The 24,575-nt window shown below is 40.8% G+C and overlaps 1 protein-coding gene across 14 annotated transcripts in view; it reads right to left on the bottom strand.

Annotated features, from left to right (window-relative positions):
- The window catches only part of KIF16B (kinesin family member 16B), a 304,938-nt gene that overhangs the window by 239,339 nt on the left and 41,024 nt on the right, over window positions 1-24,575 (bottom strand). For 13 of the 14 annotated variants that reach the window (XM_048222081.2, XM_048222078.2, XM_044385671.3 and 10 more), the window contains exons 4-12: window positions 21,504-21,620; window positions 19,171-19,268; window positions 18,286-18,395; window positions 15,354-15,496; window positions 13,683-13,851; window positions 13,377-13,508; window positions 12,030-12,205; window positions 5,765-5,830; window positions 2,382-2,441 (exon numbers count right to left, since the gene is read on the bottom strand). In XM_048222081.2, coding sequence (XP_048078038.1) covers window positions 2,382-2,441; window positions 5,765-5,830; window positions 12,030-12,205; window positions 13,377-13,508; window positions 13,683-13,851; window positions 15,354-15,496; window positions 18,286-18,395; window positions 19,171-19,268; window positions 21,504-21,620 — 1,071 coding nt within the window. The remainder of the gene's footprint in view (window positions 1-2,381; window positions 2,442-5,764; window positions 5,831-12,029; window positions 12,206-13,376; window positions 13,509-13,682; window positions 13,852-15,353; window positions 15,497-18,285; window positions 18,396-19,170; window positions 19,269-21,503; window positions 21,621-24,575) is intronic. The other variant, XM_057312675.1, reaches the window with a different exon arrangement.

The raw sequence follows: 24,575 nt of genomic DNA on the forward strand, positions 1-24,575 counted from the left end.
GAAGCTTGAAATGTGCTTGCACAACTAGGCCTGCCTGTTTGTACCTTGGCCAAGACCATGAGAGAGCATGCCCCAGGCAACAGCTGGTCCAAGAGGATGAGAGACATGTGGAGCAGACCTGGAACCCACCCACAGCCTGGACCTGAGCCCAGCCAAGCCAGGCTCATCCAGCCAACCCCCAGCCAATCTATACATGCATGAGGGGAACTGCTGTTTTAAGCCACTGGGTTGGAGTGGATTCTATACAGCATTATTGGAGCAAAAGCTGACTGAGGGAACAGTCTGACAAAAGAAACATGAGAAAGGATTTCATAAACTACACAGATACAAACTCATCAGATAACAATCCCTTTCCTCATGAATTTCCAAAAAATGTTTTCAAAAACAGCATTTGAGTAGCTGCCTTCTTTTTTGTTTTTTTGGGTTTTTTTACTTCAGGCCGCAGGTACTGTCTTCCAATAAGAGAGGAAGACAACCCTTAAAATATCAAACGACTACAGATTTAAAACACAAATACCAGTAGAGAAATCCAAAATGGGCTTGCAAGAGCAAGAGATGGAAAAATGTAAAAAAAAAAAAAAAAAGAGAGATGGAAAAATGTGAAATATCATTAGCCTTTCTCATAACCTTTAATACCTAGCACACATCACATTTCCACTCTTTGCATCTTAAAAGTTATTTTAAAAACAAAAAAAAAGTTTATGAATAATGGACCTGCAGGACGACTTAGCTTCAGGGCCCAGAATCACCGTCGGAGGAAAAGCGGAACAAAGCAGCTGACGGGTTCATCATGGCGGCTCTCAGGACGGATCCCTCTGCGGAGCGGTTACGAAACCGCGCCTCCAGGGACCAGGAGTGCACAGCAGAAGGCCGAGGCTGAGTCTTCCATGTACTGGCACTGCCGCCTGTGCTGACTAGCATTACACGCAGTGATTTTCAGAGCTAACTATTCGGTTTCTCTCTTTCGTAAATGGAACAGATTTCCACCCTCTCTCGGCAAATTTGCTGAGGAAAGTGCACATTGTGCCATGAAAGGTCAAACGACGTGGGCCTCAGAGGCAGGGACGGCGGCACTGCTTCTGAGAGATGATGCTGCTGCAGGATGAAAACTACCCACGTCTTGGGGGGTGTTTCACTCCACACCTGACTACCCCGAAATGCGAGTGAGTTCCTGGCTCCGTTTCCTGCACAAAAATCTCTCCCACAGGAAACGCTGAGGAAGTACCTCAAGATAATACGACCCTATGACCAGAACCAGGAGGGGAGAAAAGAATGTCTGGACTCAGAAACCCTCACTCAGGGCAGTGCTTTCTGTAACCGGAAGTATCATCTCTCAGACCATCACAACCCACCCACCTCACGAGACACAGTCTCTTCCAGCCCCAGAGCGGGCCAAGCCACCTAAATGGCACGTGGAGAACTGAACACAATATGCTGCGGATCCCTCTCAGGGGTGAGACACAGAACTAACTGGCTAAGCCAGGCCCTTCAAGAGCTTGCCCCCGTGACACAGTTAAGTGGGTGCCCTGTTTTCAGGTACAGGGGATCCAAGTTAGGCCTCTGCCCAGATGTGCAGCTAAACTTCATCTATCCAGCCTTGCCAATGGTAGAGGAGACTTCGCTCCTTTGGGAAGCTTTGCCCGAACCGGCCCAAAAACAAACCCAGGATTCTGTGGTCTCTGAATCACTTTCTCTCGTAGGTGAAGTCAGACACTATCAAAGCTTATATTCAGGTCTGAACCTCAAACCTGGCATGGCTGACCCTCAACAGATGACTCAGGTTTCCTGCCAACCCAGCAAAAGCTGGGAACATGAAGAAAGACGTATTTTGAAGCATTTTGAGGATGAAAACTAGAGGCCACTGGTGACACCTTTCAGGAGGAGCCTCGCCAAACCGGCAGACCATCTCTATCTAGCCCTTGAGACACATAGGTCAAAACTCCAATAGGAAATTACTAGATCAGAAATTTCTGAAATCTAGCCATGTTAATGCATGCATATTCTACAATATTGCCAAGGAGCGTATTTTTTTTTTCTCACCTAACATATCGCTTTTACATTGGGTTTAACAAAGGCAGGAAGGATGCCTTGAAAATTAAGGATGCCCTTGAATATTAAGGTGAGTTTAATATGTGCTGAGTCAAAAACGGAAAAACAGCAACAAGGGGAAACAGCATCCCCTCTACATGTTAAAACACACAGAGCTTTAATGTCTCATAGCTACATTTTCACTTCGAAATCAAACCAGAACCCCAATCCCCGAAGTCACTGATCTTACCTTAAGCAAAGCACATAATAGCCATATTTGAGAAAGAAAGAAAAAAACTGTTACCTATTTAAGCCAAGATAGTAAGATTAAGGCACCTTATTACAGTCCTTACTTTCAAAATATTTTGGGTTTCATTCCACTTATTTGTCCATTCCTTCGTCAATTCTTGAACCTAAAAGGAAAAACACACATGTGATTGCTCCATAAGAAAATTACTGTGATTTTCTTGTAAAAAGTTTCCGAACTCTTAGAGCTTATGGAAGGAGGTACAATATATTTTTTAATTAGACAGCAATGCCGATCCCTGAAAGAACCATCACCAAAGATAAATCAAACAAGCTGATCTCATCCTGCAACCTACATTAAGGCAAAGGAAAGAACAGGAAAAAAATTTGTCAAGTTGCCTAGAGTTTTACAACATCCCTTTTCATGGTATACTTAAATAAAAGCTGCTTCCTTGGCTATTAACCAAAAATGACAAGTTTAAGGATGACAATGTCCCATTAAATGGGTTACTTTTTCCCGATTATACTTTAGGTTCTAAAAAAACAGTGATTTATTTTTTTTCTAATTAGATGTGGTGAGTAAATCACCTTGGATGCTGCAGTTTTCTTTAAGAGATAATCTGCTTTTTTAGCTAATTAATAGGGTTTATAAATCTCGTTCTATCTTTTTTTTTAAGGTAGCTCTTTAATTAACTCTTTTAGTAAAAGCAAAAATCTTTTGATAAAAATCAGCTTCTTTCCAGTCTGCTATAACTCAGGGGAGAAAACATCCCCAATTGTTGAACACAGCACAGTTGGAAATTGCTTCTCGAATTTAATGAAAATATTCTGCTGGTTCCATAAAACTTTTCAAATGGTCCTAGTAAGTAATTCTAGTAAGTAATTCAGTGATATAGTACCTAACTGAGAGGTAGAAAAAAAAGAATGTGTCCTGTAAAAAGGAATATCCCGGAAGCTAAAACAGAGTGGGGGGCGGGGTGGATGATGTGATTGGACAGAGGACACTCTGTCCTTTCAAAGCCTTACTCCTCCTCTAATTTAGCACTCTGCCACCTTCACACTCCCATCCCATCGGAACCCACCGAGAAGTTAGCTTACTTAACTGGGCCAACGTGCACACTGGGATACACCTGCCTGCACGCTCTTCCAAGAGGAAGACGCTTCGCACACGCCACTGAGTACGGTAACTGAAAGGGCATTCATGTCAGAAACCTTCCTGACAGAAAGCCTTTGTGACTGACAAGAAGTAGAGAAACCGGAGCAACGGTTTACCCAAGAGGAAAACCAAAGCATACCTAACCCACCTATATCCAATCGTCAGTGGTCATTCATTTTACTCCATTTACCCCAAATAGGGCTGGACTAAGTTAAAATCACATCTCCTCATTTTTACTAGTTAGTAAAGTCAGAATCCATCATCTTCTTGGTTAAAAAGAAATAAAAGACACAGGACTGACACGCTCTAGCTTTGCTTTTCACGTGTTTTTAATGGTTTGTGAAGACTGTTGTTGCTGCCTGGGACTGCGCGTATGCTCCGGTCTTTCACCCCGAGTGATGCCAACCTCAGTCTCTGATGATAGCCATTAAAGCCACATGGCTATCAGGGTTCATTTTGGAGAAGCTTTCAGAGAGACAATAGTCTTATGCCTTTTCTCCTTATAGGAGAAGAAAAGATTGGTGTATGGAATTTACCAGTTTATGATAATAATCAGTTAACAGATTCTCACTGGCAATTTATCTGAGAAACACAGGATTCAACAGTAAATGCTTCTGCATTTCACCAACAGGTATGTTCTCCCTGAAGAAACGACAAGCCAATCAATCCTTTTCCAATTCAATCAAATAATTCTAGCTTTAAACAAATTGTTAAGTATGCCTTGAGTTGATTTTACTATTGAATTTAAAGCAAATGATCTTCATTTATAAAATAGACAAACGTGGGATACCACCCCTAACAAATGATCAGGTGATAAGATTTACAGACAAGCAGGGGCGCCTGCCTTCGGCTTAGGGCGTGATCCCGGCGTTCTGGGATCAAGCCCCACATCAGGCTCCTCCACTGGGAGCCTGCTTCTTCCTCTCCCACCCCCGCTGCTTGTGTTCCCTCTCTCGCTGGCTATCTCTCTCTCTGTCGAATGAATAAATAAATAAATAAATCTTAAAAAAAAAAAAAAAGATTTACAGACAAGCAGATAGCAAACAATTGTAAAAGGTCAACAAAAAAATAGATGAAAACTTACAAATTGTTATGAACGAGATAGGTAGTCATTTCTGTCACAGCATGTGTAACGCATTTAAATTAAAATGTTTATTAGTTTCTATTAACTTGCTAGGTATTCCTGAAAACGATTATTAAGAAACAATTTAAGACTATATCCAGACATTTCAGAGCACTCGAAATTAGAATTTGAGTACTAAAATATAAAATTTCATGAGACAAATAGGGATTAAGAATCTAATGTTTTTACTAATGCTATTATCAGCAAATTCATCAGCAGAATTATCCAGGGACTTGTCAACAAGTTCCTAACTACAACCCAATTTATATTTTCAATATTGTGTATTCTTGAAAAGCTTACCAACAGAATCCAATTTTCTTTCTCAATCTGTTTTAACCATTCGGCACACTGAACAAAATCTAATCCCAAAAATGTTCTCAATGCCTATTTTGCTTTCCACAGAGGAGTATTTAAAAAAAAAAAAAAAAAAGAGTGTAGAACCAGGTCAGCCATGAGACGTCGGGGCCACGTCATCTCCAGAGCTGCCCTCTCTGCCAGTCACTCCCTGCCACTCGCTCTTCCTGCCTCAACTCTCACTAGCTTAAGGGAAACTATGCATCTACCTGGGATGGATTCTCCAAGGGCCGCACTTCCCACCAGAAACAAAGTAAAAGGATGACAAAAAAACTAAACAGTGGTCATGCTTCAGCTATGGTGAAGCTGTGGGGACCACTGCTGTCTCATGAATGCTGAATGTGGCCTCCCTTGACCCAGGGCTCCCGTCTGCCCCGAAGGACCCAGTGGCCTCGCTGCTTCATCAGCACGGCCTGCATGTAAATTTCAATTGCAGTTAACTATCATGTACCAGACATTTAGTAAGTCACAAAGAACGTGATAAGACACATAAAAAGTCAACTATTGTGCTTCCTTATTTTCAATATTTTATTTATTTGAGAGAGAGAGAGCACACAAGCGGGGGTCCGGGCAGAAGGAGAAAGAGACTCCCTGCTGAGCACAGAGCTGGACAGGACAGTGGGGCTCCAGCTCAATCCCAGGTGCCTGAGACATGACCTGAGCTGAAGTGAGATGCTTAATTGACTGAGCCACAGGAGCCCCAACTGTGCTTCTTTAAAAATGGGGTGGGGCAGAGGAAGGGTTAAGTGAAATGAAGAAAGAAAATGAGTTTCGAGCAGCAAGTACCAAAAAGCATGCAATTAAAACAAAAGCAAAAGTTAGGATTTAAAAAAATAACAAGTCGAGGTATCACTTACTCTTGCTTCATTCTGCTGAAGTTTTTCCTCCATACTTAAGGCTGTGGGGGAGTCTAGGAGGGCAATCTACAATTTAAGCCATAAAAGAGAATAGCAATTAGTAAACAGCAATTATCTACAGGAAGGATTTGTCCATAATTGATAAATTATCAAAAATCAACACATAAACTATTAAGCAGAGGTAAAACATATTGTCCCACACTCGCCAAAAAGTATCAGTCATCACTAAGTCTTTAATCAATATTTCATATCTCATATCATATCTCATAACATTCAAAACCAAGGCATCCTAGCAAACCTACATTTGCAATACAAATCAGTAAAGCGAAGGAAAAAGACAAACATGTAACATACTGACATTTTGCCAAAATCAAACACAACCTAAATCCCTAGATCTGAAAGGATTCATCTGTTTTGAATATGCACGATGTAAAAATTCAAGAAGAAGCATAAGTCTTGCTCAACCACAGGCTCCTGAGATTTACACATGTTGATACATGCAAATGAAATTCATTTATTTTCACTGCTGGATTATACTCCACATATGGTACGGCTACACCACAATCTACATACCCATTTCTTTATCCATGTTGCAAAGGTGTAAATATTGACATAAGAATGATAAACACCAAAATCAGGTTAGAAACGGGACAAGGTAGGGAGAGACAGGTGAAGCAAAGGGAGCCAGGTGGGGCACATGGGGGCTCTGTGTTTGGAACTCATAATCTGAAAGGCAGGGACCTAGTACTCCCTAGGATGTCATCAGAAATGAAAGAAAGGAGTCACAGAAAAGGTACAGATGAGAGCATATAGTCAATGATACTGTAATAGCATTGTATGGTGACAGATGGTAGCTACACTTGTGGTGAGCACAGCACGTAAAGAAGTTGAATCACTGTTGTACACCTGAAACTAACGTTAACACTGTGTGTCAACCAGACTCAAATAAAAAGAGAGAGGGTCTTCCTCCCTCCCCATCCCACGGGCAACCAGTCTTACCCAATATGTTATGTAAACCTGCAGTTTTTCTGGTCATATGCAAGCATATTTTTGTTGTCTTTTAAACAAATAGCATGAATACTATTCTGAATAGTGCCATTTTCACTCAACAATGTATCCTGGAGAAAATTCAGTACAAATAAATCCACTTCATTCTTTTTTAACAATTCCAATGCACTGTATGGTATTCCACTATATGGATATTCCATAATTTATGTTAGTACTTTCCTCTTAATGGAAATGCAGGTTTTTTTCTAATCTCCTGTTTTATCAGCGATGCTAGAAATGACTATTCTATACCAGTTTCCTACCATATACATAGCTGTATTGATAAATTCCTTGGAGGGAATTTATGAGTCATTTATATGTATCGTTTTATTTTTAATTGCCAAGTTGTCCTCCTCAGAGACTGTAGCATTTTTTTCTTATTATTTACTTTCCAATTTCTGTTCAAATGAATGCAAGAGCCACAAGGTGATCGTCGTAGGCTCAGTTCAACATTCAGGCTAACAAGACTACCAAGGGTCACACTCGGCCTCTGTCTACTCAGCAGATAGCAGAGCTAACGACAGAACAGCAAGGTCCTCGTGAAGTCTCTGCAACAGTCCTCACAGCTGTCAGGAGCTATTGTCTTCGGCCCTCTTGAAGGGCTGAGATTCAAACCCGCATGTGGAGTGCTCACCTTGGCTTAGAAGCCCCCGACCTCACAGGAGGCAACATCTCTTGTAGAGGCATACCCTCCAAGGTCCACAAGAGACACACCCAGCTACAAGAGTACTGCACTCAGCGAAACCCAAAGCTAGTGTAGTTAGAAGAAACATGTTCAGGATTAAATAATACTCAGATGAAGTTCGTGTGTTAAAGCAATTACACTACAACAAAACTGCAGCAGTATCAACTCCACTTACAACATTTACAAGCACCTGCTGCCTCCCGCCCTTGCCAACACACTCTGCAAACAAGCATTGTGATCTGTGCCCATCTGATAGGTTTTCTAAGAATTCTGAGGTATAATTTACATGCAGCAAAATACACAGCTTAATGACTACTTGTCGATGTCCCCAATTTCGTATACATATTCATTTCACTATTCTTAGTATTTGCATTTACTGTATTTCAAGGGACACTGAGCAGATTTTCATGGATTAGGAACCATCTGCAACTTTTTTCTGTGAACTGTGCTCATATTCTTTGTTCACTTCTATCAGCTCGCGATCTTTCATCTTTTTTTTAATATTTTATTTGAGAAAGAGAGAATGAGCAAGCACAAACTGGGGGGAAGAGCAGAGGGAGAAGCAGGCTTCCTGCTGAGCAAGGAGCCTGATGCGGGTCTCGATCCCAGGACCCCGGGATCATGACCTGAGCCGAAGGCAGACGCTTAACTGACTGAGCCACCCAGATGCCCCTATCTTATCCTTGTAATAAAAGCTCTTTCCATAATAAAAAAAAAAAGTGCACAAGTTGGCAATCTTCTTTTCCTGGTTTGTACTGATTAGAGCAAATTTTCATGGTGTCATGTAAATATACTATGTTCTTCCTTACCTTGGTCTATGTGAGATCTCATGAAATGAGACAGAGTTATGGTTCCCTGTGGCAAATCTGTTTGGCTCTGTCTCCTGCTATTTCCTATAGTGTCGTTGATTTGTTTTCATTTTTTTCCTTTATTAAAGTTGACATCGTGTATGATTTTAATTATGAATTGCACTCTTTGCTGTAATAAAGTGTTTTTAGGTATACATAATACACATAAAATGTAAAAACAACATAGTGCTGTTTTCATACTTCCTTCTTTCCCCTTTGAATTACCTACTGGGCCTGTGCTCGGTCTTACAAACATCATGTAACAGTTTTACTCTGTGACCCTCTTGGAGATGTGTCTATCTTAAAAGTTTACACGTGATGGCATTTCTATTATCTAGCTACCGTTTAAAGTTTCTCTGTGACTCCAGCTACACAAACGAGAAATTATTCTACTTCCATCTTCTCCTCTTGTCTTTCTTTGCCTCCTGACTTTTCTGGCTTACTTCATTTCTATATTGTTTAATTTTCTCATCTCCGAATACATTCAAGAGAAAAGGAGTTCACAGACATTCTCGCTGCCAGATTCAAAGCAGAAGTCTGAAAACGTGCTTTAAATATAACAAAAAAGAACACTTGAAAAGACAAGCGATCAAAATGCCCGACTTCATTAACCATCTGAGACGTGCACACTAAAATCCTTCTATGACACAACTCTGCATCCATCCAATGGCTACAATGAGAAATGGACCATCCCATTTGTGTTACTGGACACCCACAGCGTCTAGAGCTGGCACTTTCAGACACTGATGCTGGACTCTCACCTGGTAGAGGCTCTTTAAAAAACTGTCTGGCAGTATTTGCTAAAACTGAACTCATGTACACCTTCTAACCCACCAGCTCCACCCCTAGGTATAGCCCTAGCAGAAATGCATTGGACAGTCACTAAAAGACGTGGAGAAGAGAGTCAACAGCAGCACTAATGGCCCCAGAAAGGACTCCCCAAATGCCCATCAAAATTAGAATGGATAAATGAGCTGCGTACTCACATACATACGTGTATGACGGAACTCAATATGGCAGTGAGAACGATCTACAACTACGTGCAACAACGTGCCTCAATCTCACAAACACAACATTGAATGAAAGAAATGAGATCAAAAGAGGATATACTGCATGATTCCATTTCTATAAAGAACAAAAATGGGCGACAGTAAAGCCTAATCTATGCCCTCAGAAGTCAGGGTAATGGTTACTCTTGAAGGAAACGGCAGGTAGCACCTGGAAAAGGGACATCAAGGGGGTCTTCCAGGGTGCTAGTAAGTTCTGTTCCTTCATGTGGGTGCAGGTTACATGGATGGATTCGGCTTGAGAAAATTCACTGACCTGGATCCTTATAATATATAATTTTCCCGTACGTACACAATTCTTCAATAAAGAGTTCAATCATATGTATGTATATACAAACTACTACATAATATCTGTGTATCTCTATGTAGTAGAAGCAAATACATGTTCGATTCTTGTGCTTTATTTACGTTGTGCTTTTGAAACTGGTGCACGTGGTATTCTGCATCGGCAAATATGCAAACTTGTTAAAAGGAGGAGTTGATTTTTACTTAGCTGTCCTTAAACAAATAATGGAACTTTGATTTGAATAACATTCTCAATGAACCATGGCAGCATTTGGAATATTGTAGGAATAGAGCAATGTCATCAGAAAAAATTATACAGAGATTTTTAATGGGCACTTAAGAACACCTGCTTATTTTATTACGCATCACAAATTTAATTAATTTAGGATAAGCCTGTATCATCTCACAATAATTTATAGTTTCATAGTGTGATAAATTATTTTAAATTGGGATTCCTGTTTTTATTATAATGCATTAAGTTTAACGAAGAATTTTATCTTCAATGCACTCTAAAATAGACTTAACTATCCTTTCCATCCTCACCCTCAAAGCTACAGCAACAAAAATACTCCTTTAATTACAGCGCGGCCTTTGGTCATGAAAGAAGATAAAAGGCAACTGGCATACACAATACCTCTGAGGACATTCCTTAGACAGAATATGCAAAAGTTTTAATAAATTAAAGTTTCCTGTCCATATGATAAGGCTCCCTACAAGGATTTCCTCAGTTTAATTTAAAAAGGCTGATTTTTTTTTCCTTCATTCCCGTAACTTAGCAAATCATTAAGTACAAGTTGCACCAAGAATTTTCCAAATACTTTCCTTCACATATAATAGTTTGGGTGATCCTAACAAATCACCCTTGAATATTCACCTCAGATAAGTAACATTTTAACACTGAAAAAAAAGATCCCAATAACATGGTGGACAAATTAAAATGACTCTCATGATTCAGGTCATAAGTTAGGGGAGCCTGACAACATCACATACAGCTGGACCATTCATTCGGGCAGCCTCCTTTCACACACAGGAAAGGTCCACATCAAAACGTAAAATAGACACGGAGATATTTCTAAGGGCATGAACAATTCCGATTCGACTGTCGTCTGCCACCTTACGGGAAAGAACTGTCAGGTGTATTTCAGGACACAGGAAACTCAGTGAGGTTTTCATCCTGCTGATAGTTTCAGGGGCCAAACCACTTACAGTATGTCAAGGGCTTCCAGGGCCATATATTCTTAGATGAAAAGCTGCTCTAACTATGGACTATGAGAAACAAACTGAGGGCCTCAGAGGGGAGGGGGGTGGGGGATTGGGATAGACCGGTGATGGGTAGTAAGGAGGGCACGTATTGCATGGTACACTGGGTGTTATACGCAACTAATGAATCATCGAGCCTTACATCGGAAACCGGGGATGTACTGTATGGTGACTAACATAATATAATAAAAAATCATTAAAAAAAAAAAAAGAAAGAAAAGCTGCTCTAGATGGAGCACTCTGCATTTAAAGAAGAGCATTTTTTTTTTAATAATACACTTTAGACGTCCATTTATGGCTTAAGAAAATGGGAAGAAACGGATCTTTGTTTCTAACTTGAATCTAAGTTGAATATTTTAAAAAGCTATCCCTGATTTTCTTTCAAGGGTGGCCTTTCTTCACAACAGCATTAACACCTATCAGAACCTAATTCGCGCTACTCATCTCAAAACGTCACTAACTCTGTGTGTACGCTATGTAGAGGGGTTCACTGTGAAAAAAACGAAAGGACAAAGCCCCTTCACTAGAATCCCAAAAGATCCTGAAGTGAGGCCGTTCCGACAATCAAGCAAGGCCTCAGGGACATCAGTTCAGCTGGCCACAGGCTTGTCATACATGTCACGGTATCACCATAACCACCTCTGTGATGGGCAATACAAAATAGACTCAGATAGGTCTTCAAACAAGTCTTTCATTCTGTTAAAATACATTTTCAAGTCATAAAATGCATGGGTAGAATTTTAAATATTACTCCAAGCACCTCAATTTCCTTCCACTAATGGAGATTATTCTGCTAATCCTATTGCATGCTAAATTTCCACCCATAATTGATAACTATTAGATAGTTAATCATTTCGGGTTTAGTGGATAAAATCTTCCACACGGAGCACACAAGGAGTGCAAAGGCCAATGGAAGGGTAATGTAAAGGAGAGACTGGCTAACTCATTCAAAGCTTTACTTAGCACTTATTTACTCAAATCAATACAACGAGTGAGATAACTGTCTCATTAAGATCTAGAAATAGATGTCATTACTCAAAGAAAATTATCCATAAATCTCAGAAAAACCCAACCTGATTCCCTTGAGCGAGCAGCGTTTTCAGTCTGGCTATTTCAGCACGCAGCTCACGGATGAGTTTGACGTTGGCGTCCTCATTAATAGTAGGCTTGTTGATGATGTTTTTGGCTCTATTTGCATAGCGAAGAGTACTTAGGGTTTCTCCGTAATTGACATCAGCAGGTGAAATGGCTGTGAAGAATGAATTCAAAAAATAATTTATCCAGCACTCCGTGTTTCATTTAACACAAAGTTGGTTCGTAATTTAAAAGTCAGATTAACCCCAGGTCATTGGATAGACTAAATATTCATTGCCACAGTAATGAATATTAAAAATTATCTAAGATTTATAGGAAAGGTGCTCACTATACCAAATTAAATGTCATTTTGCTCCTCTTAAGTCTAGAATCAGCTAGCTAGCTAACCAACTCTAAAATGAGATATGAGATATGAGATACTCCACCATACTTTAAGGAGTTTCTCTGTTCAGGATACACCAAGAAGATGATTTCAAGATTATCTGTACTTCTCAGTATTACACAGAATTTAAAATACTTTTAAAAGTTTTGGCAAAGCCTACCTAAAAATCCACAGCACGAGTCAGTAGGTCAGTGAATTCTTTTCCTCTTAAAGCTTTGATTAATCGCCCCACCCCCACCCCCGAGCCCACCACCACAGCCTGTAGGGCTCAGGGAACCAGACAGTTGCATCTTGGGTGTACACCTCAAGATAGATCCCTTTTCTCCAGCGTTAATGTAAGGCCTGGGGAGCGGGGGCGATGCAAACACAGGGAGGGAAGGGGAGAAAGGGCAAGAGAAAGTGGGGTTAAAAGTTTCTGAGTTTCCCCAAGTGACTGGCTCCCCTTTGCACATTTTTCTTTCTCTGCTACACTTCTTCCAGTTAGTGAAAATGCCACAGCACCACATAGAACTGCTATCATTATTTATGTGCATTGCTGTTTTTCCTCTCAATTCTTCATTGTAGATTCCACATGTACTGCTTTAGAATAGAAAAACAAAGCTTGGATTGTTTTCACTTGATGTTCCTGTAATGATTTTCTCCTGTGAGTTCCTGGAGTGAAAAGTTTCTTTCCTGTACTTTGAGCAAAGAAAGGGTGAGAGTCATTCCGCACATATCCCAGCTTGCACAACACATGGCAAGTTTATCCAGCTAGGAAACGGGAAAGAGAGGTAATAACAGGATAGTGTAGATGGGATCACAGTGATTTTCAAGAGAGAAAATTATTTTTTTAAGATTAAGGAAAAAAAAGTACTATTTCCTAATGAGATGCTTAAAACTTACACAGTTACAGTTAGTTCACATAAAACACTATATGCTGAGGAAAAGAACTTGGAATTCTTACTGGCGATCATGATGGTTTTAGAGTTCCCGCCAAGGCTATCTTTCAACAACCAAGTCAAAACAGAATCCCTATAAGGCACAAAAACTTGCTTCTTCTTCACAAGAGGGTTTGCTGTGTCCTGAGATAAATCAGCTGCATGGGAGAAAAACAAAACAAAACAACCAGTGAGGTTTTTTTCTCTAATTTGGCTTCAGAAAACCTTGAGGCTATAAATTCAGTCTGTAACACAAACATTAAACATAATTGCTTCGCGCTAACACAGTACAGCAAAGAGTAAGAGGCAGCAGGGGACAAGCAGAAACCCACCTAAGGCAGAAATGACATTTCCCAGAGTCACGAGGGATTTGTTAATATTCCCCCCTTCCTTCAGTCTAACCCCAGTGGCACCGGTGGCATCCGCACGCTCACTTCCAGCAAGATCGACTAGATGGATCTTACTCACGGTTTCACACGGCATTTCAGAGTCAAATTTTGCCTGTAGCAAAACATAAAAGCAAAATTGAAGAGGTGTAAAGAGTCCTGATGTTGTTTGTGATACAAACCCTAATTATTTTCCATTCCTCACTGTGATCTCTCAGGGTAGGGTTGTTTTTCGTTTTTTGGGTTTTGTTTTGTTTTTAATCTTGTTGTTTCATTGGCCTTCTTACTGATTATAGAAAACTTCCAAATGAAACTGAATACAACAGAAGTCTACCATATGTCATTCTTAAACTTTCTGAAGAACTGTTCCATCACTCCAGTCACTTGGTGTTTCTCAACAAAGCCTGACTGAGTCTGACTGTGGAAGAACAGGATGCAAGTTGCTGAGGGCACTTACAAAGAAAACAGAAGTAAACAAATAACTAGTTTTGTTCTCATCTAGAATCTTCAGCATTGCAAGCACAAGGGCTCTCCAAAATAGGATAAATGTAGATAGCTATGTAAAAGATAATTCGACCATCATTCAATGTTAAAACTTGTTTCACAAATTATAAAAAACTAAAAACCTTAAATAATGTATTCCTTGATTCTGAATTCTACCAGAATTTTACCTTCCCAAAGACTTTTAACCTATGTTCAACAGCCTGAAGAAAAATGCCAAAAAGAAATTACCGTACTTTGATAGAAACTAGGGATGGCCACATCTTAATGTACGTTAACCAGAAAGGAGAAAATCCAATAAACTACAGTAAAACACAAAGAAAGGTCTAACAAAAGGTAAAGATGTGGAGCATTTATTGGGAGTTGTTCTGATTGACCTTTGAGAATTTTTTTTTAATTTTCTTTGCTCTGTGATCCCCCTCCTTATAAACACTATCTTTTTTTATCTGATATGTTCAACGGTTAACATAGGCCAGGACATCCCCAAACACCTAACACATGTTTAAACCCCGAGAGGAATCTCCGTACGTGTTTGCATTGATCTGTTCCACTGGCCTAGGTCTTAAAATATTTATCCTCAGTAATTTCCACACATATTCAAAATGCTCTCCACCTCCTGACCAGAATGAGTTCTTACATAGGTACTTAAAAATGTCGGTTGCCCTTTAATATCATTCTCATAATCCTAATCAACTTTGTGGGGTGAGTGCCATGGAGCGATAATGTACCACAATGAGTTACTCACCTTGGCCCCCAACTGGTCTGACTTGGCAATCCATTATCTCCCACAGCGCTCGCAACAATGAAAACCTTTGCTTAATTATGCACAAAGCAAGTTTTTTGTGTGTTGTTTTTTTTTTTTAATGTCTAGACCAGGGCGGAAGCCTGCTAAGTATTTCTTAAGGGTACACATCTGGACATTTCAAACAACTGTGACTGTAACCACAGAGAGACTCTGCACACAGCACATGTTCGACTCTAATTAACAAGGAAATGACAGGCAGTCACCTTTGCCTGCTGCTGCTCCTGGTTCAACAGTGATCGGTCCTCAGCTGGTGCTAATCACCTGGTAAAGACCTCAGGGATGGAGCCAGCCGGCCCCGCAGCTGCCCTCACCTGAGTGAACTTGATGGTAAAGATGGCATGAGACCTGCTACTGACGTCGTTCATCCCAGTCGCTGCTGTGGTTCGATTGATATTTCCCGCATCCATCAGTTCTTCTACATCACCGTAATTCTGTACTAAATGTTTGGATAAATCTGGGAGGAAAAAAAAGGGGGGGTGGGGGGGAGCTGAGGAAATCTCCCTAATCTATAGTAAACATAGTAAGAAATTTACCTCTATGAAATAACACACGACTATACAGATCTGTTGACTCGTTTAAAGATCCTACTTGTTCTATCCCACTCTGGGATAGGCCGGTGATGGGTATTAAGGAGGGCACATATTACATGGTGCACTGGGTTTTACGTGCAAATAATGAATCATGGAACAGTACATCAAAAACTAAGGATATACTGTATGGTGACTAACATAATAAGAAATTATTATTAAAAAAAAAAAAAGATCCTACTTATTCCTACAGTGTGGTAGTTTATAACACGGACTCAAGGGCTGGGGCCGTCTAGGATCAAATCCCAGTCTGCCACTTACTAGTGGACTAACATGGGCATGTGCGAGTTACTTAACCTCACTGAGCCTCGGTCACCTCTGATAATGCATACCTATTGCACAGGGGATTTAGGATAAGTGCTAGCTATGTTATCATCAACCTCGTGAGCACTAGTCATAGCAAGGGAAATGTAAACACTACCTTCACGCAAAACCAGACAGCATTTTTTTAATCCCCTAAAAAACTTATTATTCATTTTTTGGGAACATTCATATGGTTCTAAAATCCAAGGCTACCAAAGGTATACGGTGTAAAGGGTCTCCCTAGACCCCTATTCTAAAGTTCATTCCCCACTTCCCTTCTGTCAGACAACCCAATGTAATTAGTTTCTCCACACCTTTCTAGAAATAACCCATACATATACAGGCCATTACATATATACATATAACCATCTTCTTTCCCCTTTCAAATATGGCAGCATACCATAAACATTGTTTTGCATCCTGCGTTTTTCTATGTAATAATAACTGAAGAATATTCTGTATCAGTTAAGGTGATTCCTCACTCATTTTTATGGCTGCAGAGCATTCAACTGTATGCATGTACCATAAACAATGTAACCAGTCTCCTGTTGAGACTATAGATGGTTGTTTACATTTTGTTAGCAATTACAAGTAACACTACCACAAATAATCTTGTACACAGGTCTTTTCAAATATGTGTGAATATTTCTGCAGAATAAATTCTTAAGAGGCCAAACGCTGAGATCAAACCACATTTGAAATTTTGATGGATACTGCAAAATTGCCCATAGAAGGCAATTTACACCCAGCAGGAGCAATGTATGAGACCGCCGGTCTCCCAACACTGTCTTATCAGGCTTACTCACATCTACCAGGGATAGGTAATAAACGTTATCTTGAAGACTTTTTTATTTTGCTTTTCTCTGAGTATCAGTGAGGCTGAGCATTCTTTCCTCCATTTAAAAACCATCCACATTTCCATTTCTGTGAACAGTCTACTCACATCGTGTGTTCGTTTTTCTACTTGGTTGTTGAATCTGGTCGTGACTGAGTTACAGGATCTCTTTCTCTATTAGGGAAATCAGTCCTTTGTCTGAAACTTTGATTGAAAAGACTTTCCCCACTTTGGAGGTTGTCTTTTTACTTTGCTGATGGTGTTTCTGTCAAATTTTGTTTTTTTTACCATTTCAAATTTAACACTTTTATTTCATGGTTCCTGAGTTTTAAGTGAAATTTTTAAAAGACTTCCCTTCTCCAAATTTCTGGGAAAAAAAAGCTAACCCATAGTTTCTTAGTCATTTTACTATGTCACTTTGGACATTAAAATCTTTGTTCCATTTGCTATTTATCCTGGTGTAAAAACGGAGCTATGGTACCAATTTACTCTTTTTTTTTCCTACCAGACAGCTTAACAACCAATATTCCACCAATGTTTGAATATCAGATTTATTAGAAACTAAATCCCCCTAAGTATCTACATCAGATTCTGGATGTTTTCCCCTGTTTGATTATTCTGTCTTTCCATAAACCAGCTTTATAATATGTTTTAGCATCTGATAAGACAATTAAAGGGAAGCAGGAGGCACAGTTAGCCTAAAAGCTATTAACAATAAGAGCTATTCCACGCTCCACAAAACAAATACATAGTTATACACCTTACTTTGGGCATAAAAGGCGAAATTGCCATTGGAAATTTACTAAAATGCGGACGGAGTTCTGTCAGTACACCTGGTATCACTAGGTGAAAAAGACAACCAAAATAGGAACACCTTTTCAAGCCCAGGACCAGTTCTCGGCCTTGCGTCCAACGAGACACAGAGGAAGGACAAGAGCCACAGGAAAGCACTTTTCGGGGTGTGATTCCTATGGTGAGCCGCAACTCAGCCACCTCCTTGAGTCAGCTGGGAGGAGCTGCGTTAGCAAGACAGCCTTCCACCCAGCCTCTGTATGAATGATTAGCAGGGGCCAGCCCTTGACCGAGCACTACTTGTCACACAAACGCTGAGCACCATGGCACAGGAAACTGTCAGTGCTCTTCTCACAAGCTAAAAAGTCTTAGGATCTCCTTATGGTCCTAAGCTACCCTTAAGGTCAGTAAAAACATATCACGAAGATGCAACGCCATATAGACAGCTCGTAGGGTCGTTTATGCTGCCTGTGAACACTGGAAAACAAATTTCCAAAGGGTTCTTCTGAGAGCCAGAGGAAATCTACTGGCGAGCCCACAAAATCAGTGAATGCCGGTGAAGTATAAATTCATACTAGTGACAGCTGTAGCGACAGCACGTCATTTTTACTAGAATAAAAGGCCAAAGATATTTTTCACATCTCACCATTATCTTACGTTTTTCCCCCGAAACTACTGTTTTTACACAAATTCCCAGGAACAGAACTGTGAAATGTTCACTCTTACCCTCAACATACGGTCCTTCTTTTGGATGCTCCCGGACTCTTAAATTGAAGGTTTTGGATGACTTCCGCCTAAGTAGATCTCTCACACGTTCGTTATAAATTTCCAAGTAGCTAAAAATTTTAAATAGGACTGAAGTCAGTAAAATGATTTCATACATTAACATAACAACAAGACAATAACAGCAGCAACAGACATTTACAAGTGGTAGCTATGTATCAGGCACTATGCTTAGCACGGTAAGTGGATTTCTCCATTTAATCCCTAGGACGGCCCAGAGGCAGGTACTACTATTACCCCCATTTTACAGGTGAGGCAATAGAGGTACAGAGTTTTTTAAACAACTTGTCCAAGGCCCCACAGCCACTGAGAGGTCAGGCAGCCGTAAGGACCTCTGATTGCCATGTTTGTCCTCAAAACCAATGAGAAGACTGGCTCCCCACCGAGGTTTAATTTCAAGGAAGAAAAAAAAAAAAGAAAAAAAAAACTCAACTGTCCAGATTTATCTAAAGATGAGATATACAGTGATCCTACCAACACAAAGAATAAAACAAACCTTATTCAGATAAAAGAAGGAGGCAAGTGAATGGGGTACACACTTAAAAGTCAAAAGCTCACTCTATTTGAGATAAACACCGTATGTGAGAGTTTCTGACCAAGAAGGATTATTTCTGTTAGCCTCCCCAAATCCTAATCCAAATTACATCCGGGAAAGTCACTGAAAACAGACATATTTTAAGCTTTGCTTCTAGCTACGATAGTATGGGAGGGGAAAAGGCAGACTCTCCTTTCAGGAATCCAAAGGCTTTACCCTTTATCTCCTCCTCGTGCCTGGAAAGAAGCTCCAACCAAGCTCACGCACTCAGTTACTCAGGACACGGGCCCTACCTGACTTCAGTTCGAAAAGATGCTTCATCCCATCTGGTGGTTTCATTTATCTGACTGAAGAGCCCTTCACAGATCCGAGGTATTAAGCCAGAATCGCCCTGCAGTGGGAAGGAGGAACGCCACAGCCGTCACTCGAAATGAAAGCAACCAATGGCTGAATCTGTCATTTGCCAGAGTGGATTTCGACTCAAGGGGCCTGCATGTCAACCCCAGGCCTACCACTGCAGGGCCCCAGACACACCATTTACCCCCTTGGGACTGCTTCCTAGCCTCTGAAATGAGAAGATAGAGCTTTCTAACTTCTACACACTAGGTCTAGAGTAATATACAGTTATCAGCTCTTAATCAGTTAAATCCTGACTTGAAAACATAAACAATCTATTCCTTAAACTTTCAAACAAGATGGTCGACAGCTGGAGAATAAATGTGGAAAATCTGATCGGGCCAAATGACCAAAAAAAGGTGAAATATACCCTGAGCGATAAAGAAAAACACCAATGAGTCTTGGTAAGCACTCAAAGTAGCTGATAACTTTCTTAACCCTTAGGTGACAGGACCACATTGAAACATGTATTATATCCCTGCTTTGATGCACTAATCCCAACACTGGCCTTCCGAGACAGATTTTAATACATCATATTACATATACGACATGGGCGTCTTCAGCAGTATTCATGGTTCAGCCGGCATCAACGAGCTGATGAACCCCAGAACGATGTTAAAGATGAGGCCAAATGTTCTTGTTAGGAAACCAAAACTTCAGAGCTTCAGTGTTTCCTTCCAAAGACCCTCCCTACCTTCACCCAACATCCTCTCCCCCCCAAAAAATATCATCACAGCATTAAGAGCATTTTTTCCCCTTAAACACCATATATTTGGTACCAATTCTTCTCAAGAAAAATTGGGATTTTGCCATATTTTTTTGTTGTGCCTTTAAAAAACAAAATAAAAAGGAAGACCCAAACAGTGCTCAGCTAACTATAGGGTCAGAGAAAAACAGGTGTTATTTAGGAGTGCTTTATGAAGGTTTAACTTACATAAAATAGCCACTAGCAGATCACATGCAAATTTCATTTTTAGAGGAGGATTTTTTTTTTTTTTTGGAAAGGCACAGTGAGAAACTGGGAGGGGAGAAGTAAGGATAAAAGGAAATGTGAAACTCCTGAAACTAACTGCTTGTTCTCTGTAGTCTTCCATACTGTTTAGCATTGAGGATTCACAGCACAGCATTTATCTACTTCTCCTGTAAAGGAAAAGCCTGAATTTAAGAAGCCGATCACAGGCACTCAAATGCTTCCATCTGGAAAGACCTACCCTTCTTTAATGCACTACTACGACTCTGGGGCACCTGAGTGGCTCAGTCGGTTAAGTGTCTGCCTTCAGCTCAGGTTATGATCTCAAGGTCCTGGGATCCAGCCCCGCGTCAGGCTCCCTGCTCAGGCTGCCTGCTTCTCCCTCTGCCCCTCCCCCTGCTCATGCTCATGCTCTCTCTCTCTCAAATAAATAAAAATAAAATCTTAAAAAAAAAAAAAAAAAACGGACTACTACTGCTTCCGTGAACCACCAAACCTTTGGCATTAGCGACCCCACTGTGTCTGCCAGCAGGAAGCGCTGTGATCCCCTGCTGGTACCTCCCCAGCTAGGAGAGGCCACAGGCCTGACAGGCAATGAGGAGTCTTCACTATGACATAAGTAAAACACACCAGCGCTATCTAGATCTGGAGAAAACACAGAACGAGGTAAAGTTCCTGTAGTAATGTCTAGTTTTTACTCCTCCATATTTTGGGGTAAGTATAACTTAAATGTCTGTTAGTTTATATAGCATAACTACTAAACTCTACATACTCCATAACTATATAGACTCTAAGTAAACAGCATAATTCTCTTTTTATGTTTATGCTGGAGTTAGGTAGTACCTTTCCACCAGAGAGATTTTTTTTTTTTTTACATTTCTCTTGAGGAAAATATGTTTTGAATAATTTTAAAAAGAACAGTTCAGTAATTTTATTCAAACTGTTGTGTTGGCAGAAAAGAAGAATAAATTACTTATGGGCCCAGCATACTTTTTTTGATAAGATTATAAAGCCTTTAAAAACAGAAAATGAACTGAGACTTGCATCCATTATTCATGCTTATAAACTTAAAACTATTTCTAATTTAAAATCTCTCAAAGGAAATTTAGTCCAACTTATTACCGAGTTTTATCTTATTGCTAAAGAATGATCAGAACATGAAAAGCAAGTTAGTACAGACGAAGTAGATAAAAGAGATAATTCTATCAGTCCAAAGAGAGATAATGAGAAATTTTCTTCCCACAGTGTAAAACAACGTACAGAATCTCCCATCATAGTGTATGACTTTCCCGATCCAGTTTGCCCATATGCAAAGACACAAGCATTATAACCTTCAAATGCAGACTTCACGACATCTGTGCCGAGGGTTTTGAAAACCTGAAACCAGAAAAAAAAAAAAAAAAAAAACACAAAAAAGACAATTACCATGGATTTCAGTAAAAAGCCCCTTCAATGGTGACAATATTCTTGAATGCTACTTTCATCTTAAAAGGATTACACCACATAAATAATTCACCACAGAACTATTAACAGAATATGTACGTACCCCAGTTTTTAATCAAAAGGAAACTTTTTAAGGAAGCAAAAAGCGACCCCATCCTTTTTCCTACTTAACAAAAAATTGCTGAAATATAAAAATGTAAACAAGGCCAGGTGACAATCACATCTAAGAAGCAAAGGTGATTTTAAAGCATGATGATTTACCATTTCAGAATTAAATAAACTTAGAGTTATTCATTCTATCAGAGCTTCCAGAAACTAAATATTCAAAACCTAAAAATCACAGCATCCAGAAGTTATTGCTCAAGCCATGCCAAATCAATGCTGTCATTTTAAGGGTCCAGCTATTCATCAAAATAAGTCTCAGAAGGTTCTCTGAGAGCTGAGTGACGGGCGGGTGTGAATGAGGCTGGGATGGTCGGGCTCCCCTGTGTCAGAGTCCAGATGCTTTTTCGTATTTGAATATTTGCCCAAGATGGAGAGGGCAGGCAGAGGAGCTGTGTGGGGCCTGGGGTTGCACCTACAATGGCCTGAGTCCATGCCTGTCGCACCACATAATTACAGTGGGACACTCTGGGGAGTGAAAGAGGGTGAAGGACAAATACTTCACCCAGACAGCTAATGTAAACGAGGCCAGCTGAGATGTGTGGCCATCCTAGGTACGCACAGTTGGGAAGGAGACCAACCAAAGCTTTCCAAACCCCATAAGCCTTCATGTTGCCTCCTGCCTTCTTGGACCAACAGGCACACTAAGGCCGTACAAAACACCTCCCTGCTTCAAAAACGAGGCGCATCAGCGGCTCAAGAGACGTCATGAGGCAGCGTGACTGGGTTCTCAGTCAGAGCCAGGAAGAGGTGAGGCACTGCACTGTGGGGTCACCACAGTCCAAGGTGGGAGCCTCGTCAACCCCTCAAGAGTGTTCATTCTCTGTGAGTGATGCTGGGTTAGCTAAACTTGACACGGCATCTCCCCCGAGGGGATCTAAGCCCTCCAGCCACCCTCTAGACAGGGCCGATAAACACCAGCCCTCTCCATGTCAGCTCCACATAAAGCATCCCTGCTAATAACACAGCCTGTCATCCAAGGACAAAATAAAAACACAGCCAACCGGACTTCAGCTTTCTTCCGGCACCATCATACCACCATCTTGCTTGGACTTTGTTTTCTCAGTTTCTCCCTCAAGGACTTAAAAACTATCCTTTCAATGGAGTCACTTCCAAAATGACCAGTTTCGTTCATGCTATTAATTTGTATCCATTTCGGCTTTAAGAGGGGATATTTTTCTAGTCCTGTTCTCAAATTCTGATGACGTACTCAACTCTCAACTATGACAGCAGATCACAGTGTGTTCATGTATTAGTCCTCATAAAATGCTACTGGGTGTAACATCACTGAGGTCCATCTGTCAGGGGGCGAAGCTAGATGAATGAGCATATACAGTGAGTGGCAGAGTTGGGATTTGCACCTGGGCACTGCTGACCCCCAAACCTGTGCTTCTAAAGACTTTATCATTATGGGGCCTCTTCCACATCCTTGACATCAGCCACGAGGCCCCAGCCCTTCCTGAAAGGACCTCCTCCCACAAACTGAAGAAGCAGCCCGGTATCCCAGGGAGACTCGTGGCTCCAAACCACCCATCCAAGGTTAGCTTTCGGCAACTGTGTATGCAACATGAGGAGAAACTCCAAATATTTCTTCAATTCTCGCTGATTACACAAAAAATAAAAGTCATCTATCATTTTTACCAGGTGACAGGGTGCCACTGGATAGGAAGAACAGCCTTACATAAAGTTCCCAAAGAATGAGAGAAGGATCTTCTATAATACCTTTGTCTGAGGCTGAAGCAAAGTCCTAGAAAATACGTTTAAACCAAACCCAAAAGTTTTCAAAATAAAACTCTTTCCCAGGATTAAAATCCCACCTACCATTTTACTATTATCTATTTTTCCAGAAAGCTAATTCAGCTGGAGTTCTCAAGAGACTTGGGGGCCAAGGGCGGGTGCGGGTGGGGGAGGGGGGCCACTGGTGGACATTACTGCAAAACAGGCCTAGAATATACAAGTCTGGAGGTGCTGAGACCCTGGCCAGACTCAGTCTCAACTTCAAGTAACCCACCCAAAGCTGGCTCAGGACCCAGAGAAGCAGAAGGACACTGCCCACATCTTCGGGGTTCTTGGCAAGGAAACAGGCTACCCCACTGCAGTTCCCAGGAAGAACTTGTTTAGCATCACCTATCAAAGCAAGGTGGGGAGGGAGGGGCTGCTTTGTGAGCCCTACGACCTGACCTCCCCCACTGGCATCAAAACCCTGCTGAAATCCTCACCTGGCCGGGGGACCCAAAATTCACACAGATTTTCAAGCCAATTCCAGGGTCATCCTAGGCATCACAGGGCCTCACTTGAGGGAAACTGCCCACAAGAGGGCACTGTTAAAATAAAAGACTCACCCATCCAGCTTGTCAACTGAGGGATCGTAGGTTTCAAGCTTCTCCAGGGTTGAATCAAGGAACAGGTTATGTGAGATCAAAGCCTCCCTTTGGAGTTTTGAAGAACCATTAGGAAAATCAGACCTTATTTAAAATGGTCTTTAATTTATGTGAATATAGACTTAAATCACTCAGTGATTTTTTTTTCTAAATCTAAAATTCATTTGTAAGAAAGAAATATTACTGGTCATCTTACTTGGTATTCATTTAACAGTAAGGAAAACTTGAGTTGAACTACAGTAACAGGCATGATGTATTTTCTCAAGATGCCTTTATATTCGGATGAGAAGGAGAAGGAGGAGGAGGAGGAGACTGACATCATGCTAAGCTTGCATCTTCCCCTGTT

Source organism: Ursus arctos, unplaced genomic scaffold, assembly GCF_023065955.2.
Source record: "Ursus arctos isolate Adak ecotype North America unplaced genomic scaffold, UrsArc2.0 scaffold_16, whole genome shotgun sequence".
Classification (NCBI taxonomy): Eukaryota; Metazoa; Chordata; class Mammalia; order Carnivora; family Ursidae; genus Ursus; species Ursus arctos.